General features: G+C 44.4%; 2 protein-coding genes across 3 annotated transcripts; one reads left to right on the top strand and one right to left on the bottom strand.

The window, feature by feature from the left end:
- Positions 1–41: 41 nt before the first annotated feature.
- Positions 42–8,121, top strand: LOC110978916 (zinc metalloproteinase nas-4-like). 2 transcript variants are annotated; one of them, XM_022234253.2, is made up of 7 exons: positions 42–3,092; positions 4,536–4,598; positions 4,939–5,163; positions 5,329–5,449; positions 5,707–5,827; positions 6,231–6,540; positions 6,968–8,121. In XM_022234253.2, exons 1-7 carry the CDS (start codon positions 2,777–2,779, stop codon positions 7,243–7,245), a joined length of 1,434 nt encoding a protein of 477 aa, XP_022089945.2. In that variant the 5' UTR covers positions 42–2,776; the 3' UTR covers positions 7,246–8,121. The 2 variants fall into 2 exon arrangements, with proteins under 2 accessions (XP_022089945.2, XP_087002579.1); XM_087146453.1 differs by having other exon boundaries at positions 42–4,136.
- On the bottom strand, positions 7,477–9,548 carry LOC110978917 (LYR motif-containing protein 2-like). Its single transcript, XM_022234254.2, has 3 exons — positions 9,450–9,548; positions 8,885–9,025; positions 7,477–8,490 (listed from the first exon to the last, which is right to left on the bottom strand). The coding sequence occupies exons 1-3, from the start codon at positions 9,489–9,491 to the stop codon at positions 8,413–8,415; spliced, it is 261 nt and encodes an 86-aa protein (XP_022089946.2). The 5' UTR covers positions 9,492–9,548; the 3' UTR covers positions 7,477–8,412.
- Positions 9,549–9,955: the final 407 nt, after the last annotated feature.

Below are 9,955 nucleotides of genomic sequence, written 5' to 3'. Positions count from 1 at the left end.
AGTAAACCTCGATCCTGAGATGGGCGTCAGTGTAGTTAAATTTAAAAAACAAATGATCTGATAAGACAGCAGTAGTGCAAGTTGTGTCGAGACAGTTCGTACAGACACACCCTGTGAGCTACATTTGGACTCGTGGGAGTCGCAGCCTTGGTTTAACCAAACAAATTGGCGCCCTTGACCACACAGTTATGTGACGTCAGTTGTCGCGTCGATATTGCGGTGTTTGCGCATGTGTATGCGCATGTAAATGGCTTTCTTCATTAAAGACATTCCAGGACTCCTCCTGATTGAAACGTGGAGATGTTTGACAAGCTAATGACTTTGTCCCTGCAATAAGTCAAGAACTTCCGCAAAAAGTCACCACGCTCTTCGTAAGGTGTTTGAAGAGTGGCCCGTGACTTTAGATTGACCAAAATTCTCGCATCTTCATTCTCCGTCATTTTGGTCAGCATGACCCATCTTTTAAAGACTCATGGCTTGCTGTTCCTTCGAATGGTAATTGTTTTTTGAAAGTGTACAAGACATGTTTTTCATCCTTGGGTTGGAATTAAAATTCCGTCACGCGAAGCCGCTCAAGTTTTCTTTTGTGGCGGATGGCGCCAAGTCCTTTTTTGTTTGTTTGTTTTTTAGGTGACATGAATGTTGGAATGATGACGCAATGTGACGAAGCGTACCGGTCAATAAAGGTCTGCCCTGAATCTTTGCATTTATTTCACCCAACCTAACCTTTTTTTTGCTGGAAATTCTGAGGAAAGCCGTTTCTATCTGGCAACTTCTTTTCCCGGTCTGTGTCTCGAGAGCAGGGTTCGGTACAATTATGACTTAGGTTTTGGTTGATTCGTGACAGGATGCATTCCAGCTTCGGTGTTGTCTACTTTTTCGCGGGGAAACGGTGCGGTACTGTTTTTCCGAAGATTCGCGACGTCATGCCTCGTTAGGGCATTGTAACCCGTCCACAAGAGACGCTCGTTACTGAGATCGTTTTGGGATTCACCTTCCATAGCCTGCCGCTATTTGTCTACTGTTGCAATCGGTCATAGACATGTTGAAGGATTTGTCCGTTCTATGTCCGTCAAGTTTTTCTTTCTTCAACTGCAATTGTCAGTCAAAGGCTAGCCGACCGGATAAAATTTAGTGTGAATTTGAGCGGGATACGCGTTGTAAGTCCTCCCTGTGAGGAATCGTCGACCGAAAGAGCCGGCTGTGATTTATCGGTAGCCGGTCCTTGATTCTTGTCAACTTCTGGTCATAAATCATTCTGGACAAGGAGTTGGAGAATAGAGCGAGGTTGCCGTCCGTCTTGATTGGAAAGAGGGAGCGATAACCGAAAATATGAGGGTTATGAACACTAAAGTGGTAATAAGGTTAGACTCAATAACTCTCCATTAACAATTACTTGAATGTGTAGTGTCTATTTATCTTGATCTGTTTGCTTTATTCAAACTAGTTTGCACATCACTCGGCGTCTTGGCAACTGAACCAAGCGAGGTGACCCCAGCGGCAGTGTCGAGTCCTAGACTTATTCATTTTCCGCTTGTCCGCTGTATTTGTGAAATCCTCGCCGCGGGGCTCGTTGTTACATTGGTATGACAGGAACAAAAATCCGTGCCGACAGCGAGGCTAGGAAAACAAGTGACGTATTCAAATAGACGACCCCCCCCCTTCATCATGTTAGTTGCACAAGTCTGGAATAATATGTTTCATTTCAATCAGCCTAATTGCTCACTGACAGTATCCCTCGGCTTCCGGCACGGTAGGGTGCAAACATCGCTCTTTCTATCAACCGCGGAATTACCACGGAGGATTTAAGAGCATTTCGACCCAGAAGGCATTTGTGTTGGCACTCCAGGACAACAAGGTTTTCAATTTTCGACATGACCTTCATTAAATTGCACACTTTGTTCCTCACACTAATGCGTCCTAATTAACGATAATTCTACCTTACATCGAGCAGTTTTCAAGCCGTGGTCATTGTGACCTACTTCTGAGGCAAATCCTTTCAAGACCTTGAGAATGGATTTTGTGGAGTTGCTGTTCTCGTAAAGGCAAATTTACATGTTTAACAGAGGCTAAAAATGCTTCCATTCTCAAGGGTCACGCCGTGATAAAGGGCAGACCCCAAGGTCATCGCTCACGGTTCACCCACCTGTCGAAAGCCAGCATATTTCTGCCGGATCAGTTCAGTCAAGTGTGCATAAATAGCGGGCAGAGCCGCGTACTGGTAGTCAGTACTTAAGTTTGCCCTAACCTACGCCGAACAAATTTGTGAAGAATGCGAAAACCTGGCATGATAGAAGTCTGACGCTCAACACTTCATGTAGGCTACCTGATAGTTCAAAGGCAGTAAATGAATGATTAAGGATCATTCTTAATAATAGTTTGAAGCACATCGCATGTCTTCACATCGTGCTGCGATTTCGTGGCGTGTCGTCTGACGAAATAAATTCCCGTTCTTCGTTTCCACGGCAACTCAAATCTGTTCTTTGCGGGGAAGATTTTCTGGATCGCGGGGGACACAGGAAACCAGTGTTGCTCATTCTATCTCGATCGAGTTTCTTCGTGGAAATTCCAGCAACATTTTGTTCCGTCCGGAAACTTCCTTTCTATCTTGTCTGCCTCAAGTTAGACCATTTCCTGGCGACCTGTTCAAAAGTACAATCACCCTGGCCTTTACTACGGTGTCTGTGGTCATCTCACTGAAATTATTACAAGGGTCAGTGATACACTGTTAACAGTTCTTGCCAAGAGCACAACAACTTTATCAACTCAGCTAAAAATGACCGTCATATTCTCGAAATCGACAGCACACGCTTTGTCAAAACTGTCGATGTCATTACCCATGACATTCGTTCTCCTCGGCGCGCTTTTCATCAGCGGAACTCACGCGCGACCACTGTGCAGTGGCAGGAAAAGTAACGTCGAGGACAGCGGTAACGCTAGATTGGGATCTTCCCCGGCAACGGTGGACGGAGAGACCTCTTTAGAATCGTCTTCGAGGGGACCAGAGGCGCTCATTGACCGGGAAGATGAGGGAGCGAGAGGAAGGAACCCCGAGGAGGACAGCGAAAGGAGACCGTGGGAAATCAATCAAGGTGAGTTCGTCGACAGAGGGATGGCCAACGAGTTAGATGGTCTCGTTTCAGCCCCAGGAGAATCTTTCTTAATGTCCAAATCAAGTCTCTGAAGTCAGCAGGCACTGCGCGTAGTTCTTTATTTCGTAGGCCTATATAAGTGAAGAGGGCATGTCACAATTTTAAAAGTCACTTTTCGACGTTTTGGTAAAGTTTTCTTGTAAAGACGGCTGCTCGAAACCCCGTCGAATGATAGCCGGTATAATTTAGGATTCGTCGGGGATAGTGTCGCTTTTGGGTGTAGGCCTAAAGATTTCTTGGGCTCACTGTGTGGGCATCAAAGTGGATTGCTCAGTCCAATTGCTGTGGTGTGCTCGGCTATAGTGCCACGCTGCGTCCCAGCACCCGACCGGTCGTGTTCCCCTATCATTTTTGAGTTAGGCCTATTTGTACCCGATATCCTTTCTTGATTTAATAAACAAGGTTCATTGTTGCGTGCTTGCCGTCATGTTGTTTCCGGGTCCAGATTTGCTTCACGCCTCTTGACCTCCGTTGACGACTCAATGGGGTGTAACGAAATCATTCCATCACCAATCAATGTTTTAAAATAGTGTTTACGGTCGGCATTCGATGAAGAAAAGCTCTTTCGAAGAAAATATCAGCCATGTTGATTTGTAAAAGAAAATGATAATGTTTTAACTGTCCTCGTGGACTCGCCTCAGTCTTGCCTGACCTGTCGTGGGTCCAAGGCGGCACGGCTAGGGAACGAGCAGGCAGACCCGGCCAGCTCAGCGGAAGTCGTTACGTCTATTTCAGAGAGGAAATCAAGCAACAGAAAAGCGATCGTGTTTATTCACCAATGTGCTGTAGTTCCCCTGGTCAGCATGTTACAACTCACATAGACACGGTGAAGGAATGAACGAATCAAGCTTCGCAAAACAGTGCTGTTTGATTTACGGAGTATTTCGTGCTCGTGAAATGCTTTCAACCAAACTGCATCGCACGAGGTTATGTTGAATTTGTTGCACCGTCGAATGCCTTGGAAAAACACGATGTTTTCAGACGGTGAGGCAAGCCCGCGGTTTAACAGGAAGAACAGCTTTGGTGACTGTTTTCAGAGCAAGCAACAGAAAGTGGAGTTACGAGGCAACAAAAACAAACAAGACCTTTGACAAACCAAAACAGTCGAGGAAAGAAAGTCAAGGTCTTGCGTGGTTCATTTCCCCGCGGCTTGTGCCGAGTTTGCTTTGTTTTGTTTTGCGTGTTGTTTTGTTACGGTAGCTCCCAGCTCTCAGTTATTTATTTACTTTTTTAATTTAAAAAAAAAACCCTTTGGATGATGCACATTAAATGCGGTGCTGGTATTTATAGACTGAGATCTCCTTGGCGGTATAATTTCACGTAGTTATTTTTGTTCTAAAGTAAGGAGCTTAAAATGTGACAATTTTTGTCTTATTAATTTAGGCTTGTGCCCCCCTCCATTGGCCCAGCTCTGTACCATCAGCATACCTGGACCCAGTGGCGGAAGTAAGTTTGAAATTTGTCATTTCAAAGACCTGTCTGGACGAAATGCATGAAAAGGAAAAAAACTGTTCGGAGAAACAAAGGAAATTAAAAATAGAAGGGAAATACCGTATTGTGGAAAATTGAGCTTTGATGTTTTACAATGAACAAGTTCGTGTATGCGTCATTAAATGAAGTTACTTTAACAAGGTCAAGAAGTTCAAAACTACAGGCTGGTCATTTTCTTCGATAGATTGTCAGTTAAACTATAGTGCATCGAAACCTTTTCACATCGCTTCTCTGTGACACCTTTGTGAACACGTCCTCGTCACCTATGTTTTCCTCTGCTCCGTAACATTAACAGCTCAGCAGGCCTTCGTCACGCCGTTTTTCGAGGGGGACATCGTCCTAGACCCCACTACTCGTCGCAACCTGGGCTTGGCCAACATGCTGCAGCGAAGGCAGCGCCGAGCCAGGAGGCATGAGCGCCGGGCGTCTACCGGCCTGCGCACGGCCAGAGCCATCGTCAGGCCGACGGCCCAACGATGGCCCAACGGGATCATTCCTTACGTCATCGGCGACGATTTTGGTGAGAGGACTCGACTGTGTATCTTTGTTTCGGGCATTTCAATTCGCTCCTTATAATTCAAAGCTTGTAGCTTTGTACGAAAAGATCTTGAGATTAGATATTGAATTAAACAAACAAGGTTCGATTGCAGAAAGATGTGTGATTCTTTCTTCATTTGTCCAGCAGCCCCGGAGACAGCGAAGTTGATCCGCTCCGCCTTGAGACACTGGGAGAGGCAAACATGTCTACAGTTCCGGGAGAAGAAAGATAAAGACCGGGATTATCTGCACTTCGCCTATTACCCCGGGTAAGAACATATTTGTGTTCAAAAATTTCTATTCGAAGTGTTTGATGTACGCCATGTCGATTTTCAATTGGATCTTGTATTGGAGGACTTCTTCGAACGGTAACTTAAGTTTATCACTTTAATGCTTGTGCGCTTATTGTGTGGCCTGTCGAAATGTCCTTTTAATGAATTAAACTATATCCTTCTCTCTCAAGTTGCTCATCGGATACATATTTTTCCTTGACCCCTGTTTGTTCATTCCCGTCCTTACTTCGCAGTTGTTGGTCGTACGTCGGGAGGCAAGGAGGCGAACAGATCGTCTCCGTGGGGCCAGGCTGCGCCGTCTTCGGTACCATCATCCACGAAGTCGGCCACGCGGTTGGCTTCTGGCACGAACAGGTGAGGGGTGACAGCCAATCAGAGCAGAAAATTCTGCGGGAATATTCTGGGATGCAAAACCAGCTTCTAAGACAAGAAATCAATTTAAGCCTACCTTATGCCTAAAAGACTTGAACGCATCGCGCAAAATGAGGCCAACGGCTATGTATTCGGTTTTAAATAAATTTTGTTTGCATTGTGAGATCAAACTGAGCTCTTACGTTTTATGTAATAGTCTGTTTAGCATCAAGACAAACGTTGACTGAGGTTTCCTGTTGATTTACACTGTGCGAGATTCCTTCAAAGGCCTTTAACTGATGGTGGCCGTGTCAAGTCTGTTAGATTGGGCCATATTTTGAGATTTACTTACTCGCAAATGGATGGTTTTGAAGACGACAAAACTGTTGTTGGTTTTCCCACACAGAGCCGGCGTGATCGAAACAAGTACATCAAGATTCTGTACAAGAACATCGTGCCGGGCACGGAGGAGAACTTCGGCACGATCGAGGCGGCCAACGTGACCAGCCTGGGCTTCCCCTACGACTACCAGAGCATCATGCACTACGCCGCCAACGCCTTCACGGCCAACGGCCAGCCCACCATTAAGGTCAAGAAGATTGGGCGTCGGCTGGGTCTCCGCCTGGGTCAGCAGGAGAGGCTGAGCCCACTGGACGTGGCGCAGGCCCGGGCCATGTACGGCTGTAACCAGAGGAAAATGGCTCAGGACTCGCAAGGTTTGCTTACATCAACTTTTCCCCTCAAATTTGAAATTAAGGATCCACTTCACTGTAAAATCTCTTCTACGTTCGTGGTTCATTGTGACTTCCATCAATTTTTCTTGAAATGTTAACCCTGACTCCCAGGGGTTATATGTAGAATTATACTGAAATTTGGGAGGATTGAGGACAAGGGTTAAGCAGTTGGCAATCTGGTCTATTTGATTTGCGAAAGGGTCGCGTAATTTAGTTTGTTAGAATACCATTATGATGCCGTAGATTTCGAAAGTTTAATCTTGCAGCCTCCATTTTTTGCAGAGTATTGTCTGACTTTTAACACACCCCCTTGGTACCAAGGTGGCCGATGAATGCCAAAATTCTCTTACATTTGCATCCTCGAGGATCAATCTTAATTGGTTATTTTTGGATGTGTTCCTTTTATTAGAAGAGTGCGTGGTGAGCAAACACGGCGACGGGCGAGAATACCGCGGCACCCGCGACTACACGGTGTCTGGCGCCACCTGCCAGAAGTGGAACGCGCAGTGGCCGCACCGGCAGGAGTATTGGAAAGACGAGCCGGCCCGCAACGCGAGACAGGGGCTGGGCGACCACAACTACTGCCGCAACCCCTCCGGCAAGATGGAACGGCCCTGGTGCTTCACCACGCTCAAGAAGACGCGCTGGGAGTACTGCGACGTCCAGGTGTGCGACCGGGAGACGTGAAGAGGAGTTTCTGGGAGGGGTGGTCACTTACTTCGACTTGAACACAACTTGGGCACTCAGACACTGTATACCACCGTTACCAACAGTGTCTCCATCCTGTCATATTTCAGACCTCATTTAAAAAAAAATAACTTGAATTCGTAAGATGTTGCACGTCATACGAGGCAGCAGAAAGGGCTTGAAAAAAAGGTTTAAAAAAACACTACCTCAGAAATGTGAAACCCAGAAATGTTATCGTATAACTGTTGGGTATTACATATGCTCATGGGTACATGTACAGATTTATATATTGTATCACAGTTACATAATTAAATTTGGATCCATATTGAAATCTGCTTTTTAAAAGACAGGTGACTTATAGCTCATTTCCTTTGCTGCAAGATTAGCGTACTTGCCATGACCCATTTGACCACGACAAGAAGGAAGTCCTTTTTAATACATGACCAATCAAACAAACCTCTACAGGAAGATCAAACATCAGTTTTGATATTTATCTAAAAACACAGAGTATTGACGGTGCTGCAGTACATACTTACTTTTTTATGTCAAAGGTTTACCTTGACAATGGATGTATTACCAACATAAGTAACAAATTATTCAGCAAATTATATATTCCGAGCATTTTACTTGTTAAATTGCTGCCTAATTTAAATTTACACATATTTATTTTGTTACAACAGTTTGCTGTAAACTCAACAGTTATTTATAATAAGTACTGATAAATGAAAAGATATAAAGCAATTTGCTTGCGAAAAAAGTGAGTGAAGATGTTGTTTTTTTTAGGCAGATTTTATGATCCAACAAGGGTGACGACTACGCTGTAGCTTTCTGCAGCACTGATGTCAAACAATGAATATTTGTGATTGTGTTTTCAAATCTCTGTGCAAAATACAAATGCCTCGGTGGTACCCGTCCTGTCGTCTGGCAGGATGCAATATAGGTTCCTTGACAAAACTTGTCAGTGTCCTTTGAGACTTGCGGGGCATCTTGTGCCCAGCAGCTCACTCTGTGAACTAGGCAGTCCCTCGGTACAGTCCCTCACGTCAGTCAGTTGTGGACTTCCTCGTCTCCTCTTATCGTCTCGGATTTGCATAGCAGCACGGGCTGTCCTGCTACCACTTGGAACAATACTGCTGTCAAAGTTTCATCCATCCTTGTACCTACACATCACCTAGCGAGAATCACGGTACTTTGTATTTCTTGCAGAGTTCTCTTTCCTTGCGTGAGAAGCATACGGATGACAATCTGTGAAACCATAAAAATGAAGACATTTGAATACAGATTTTTTCCCCCATAAAGGTCCAAAAGTTTCAAGTTTTGGCCCTGAAATATACTCATTATTTCTTGCAAAACTGCACTTCTTTTCAAATTTTCTCTGTTGTAGAACCTATGGAATACATGCACCACATGCCAGCCGACAGAGATAAGAGTCACTTTCGGCCATCTGTCTTAAAGAGGGAAAGCTCAAAAGTGATACATGCCTATCCATGACATCCTTGGACAAGATAAATAGAATGGGGAAAAGTATCACTCGCTGAACACATCTGAAAACAGCAAGCAAGTGCAACAGTGCTAAATTGTGCACAGAAACATAGACCTACACTCTCATCTTTAATGAGACTATGAGATTGTCAAATACCTCATCTTTCTCCTTTTTGTTCTTCTTAAACTCCTCCCTCGCCCAGACTCTCAACTCATCCCTGTCCTTCTTGTCTGGCACTCGTCTTAGAGATCGCTGTATGTCTCGGTAGAGACTCAAGACTTGCTGTCTAAGGAGAAACTGGAAAAGAACAAAGTGAATGTATTAAGGAAAATTTATTTGGTTACCTCCTGTCATGCCCACGTAACGACACATTTAGTGTATGGCTCACTATCATTTTTGGGATGAGTGCTATGTTTGGTAACATGGAATAGTTAAAATATCACTATTTGAAGATTTAAAATTGCTGTTTGATAGTTACATTCGATGTTAAACAGGACTCACTTGTTACGTCTCAGTCACTCACAGTCAGAGTGTTCAATCATGCTCATGTCATGCATGTTGAAACTTCAAAGACGAGTTGAAATGAAACTTGAAAATCAGCCCGTGCCAAGTGGAATTTGAATACTGCACACCACCACTAATGTGATCGAGCATTTATCTCTACACATCTCTGGATTTATTCTTTTTGAGTGAGGAACCACATTTCCACTGTTATATTTACCTGCTTGAGTGTCAAGGCTTTCGGTATCTTGGACGCTGCCATTTTGTAGCCCGCCCTCTATCTACCGAGTTCGGGAAAAATCAGTCGATAGAGGGCAGGCTTTTTGATGTATAAAAAAAATGCAGCATCAAATGAGGGCGCACTCAGAGTTTTGAAATAATTTATGCCGTAATTAATGCCAGGGTGCACTCATTATTTTTAGACTGCAGCTATTCGTGCGTTGTCTTTTTCAATTAATTGATAATGATGTGTTAAGATCAGTTCCAGTCACTTTCCTGTTTGTTTTGTTACTTTCTTCTACGAAAAGTATGCTGCAGTACTAGGTATCCGTCTACAGATCTAGATGAACGCTCACTTCGTTTAAGCAGAGGGCGTGCTTTAAATCGGTCCAATAGATTATTTGACCGATTTAAAGAGGGTGTAGGCCTACTTCGGATTTTCACATTCTCGCGATCGGCGTTACGTCACCATGGACGGCAAAGGGGCAAATTTATCCTTCTCGTACA

This window comes from Acanthaster planci, linkage group LG15 (assembly GCF_054643075.1).
Source record: "Acanthaster planci isolate LZ-2023a linkage group LG15, COTS_SCS, whole genome shotgun sequence".
In the NCBI taxonomy this organism is placed as follows: Eukaryota; Metazoa; Echinodermata; class Asteroidea; order Valvatida; family Acanthasteridae; genus Acanthaster; species Acanthaster planci.
Note: the sequence above shows the minus strand (reverse complement) of the source record. Positions and strands in the feature narration are given on the sequence as shown.

Coding starts and splice junctions, on each gene's coding strand:
- LOC110978916 (XM_022234253.2), top strand. CDS start 2,777: ATGACCGTCATATTCTCGAAATCGACAGCACACGCTTTGTCAAAACTG. Junction 3,093..4,535: donor ACCGTGGGAAATCAATCAAG/GTGAGTTCGTCG, acceptor TTATTAATTTAG/GCTTGTGCCCCCCTCCATTG. Junction 4,599..4,938: donor ACCTGGACCCAGTGGCGGAA/GTAAGTTTGAAA, acceptor TAACATTAACAG/CTCAGCAGGCCTTCGTCACG.
- LOC110978917 (XM_022234254.2), bottom strand. CDS start 9,491: ATGGCAGCGTCCAAGATACCGAAAGCCTTGACACTCAAGCAG. Junction 9,026..9,449: donor AAGCCTTGACACTCAAGCAG/GTAAATATAACA, acceptor GTTCTTTTCCAG/TTTCTCCTTAGACAGCAAGT. Junction 8,491..8,884: donor ACAAAAAGGAGAAAGATGAG/GTATTTGACAAT, acceptor ATGGTTTCACAG/ATTGTCATCCGTATGCTTCT.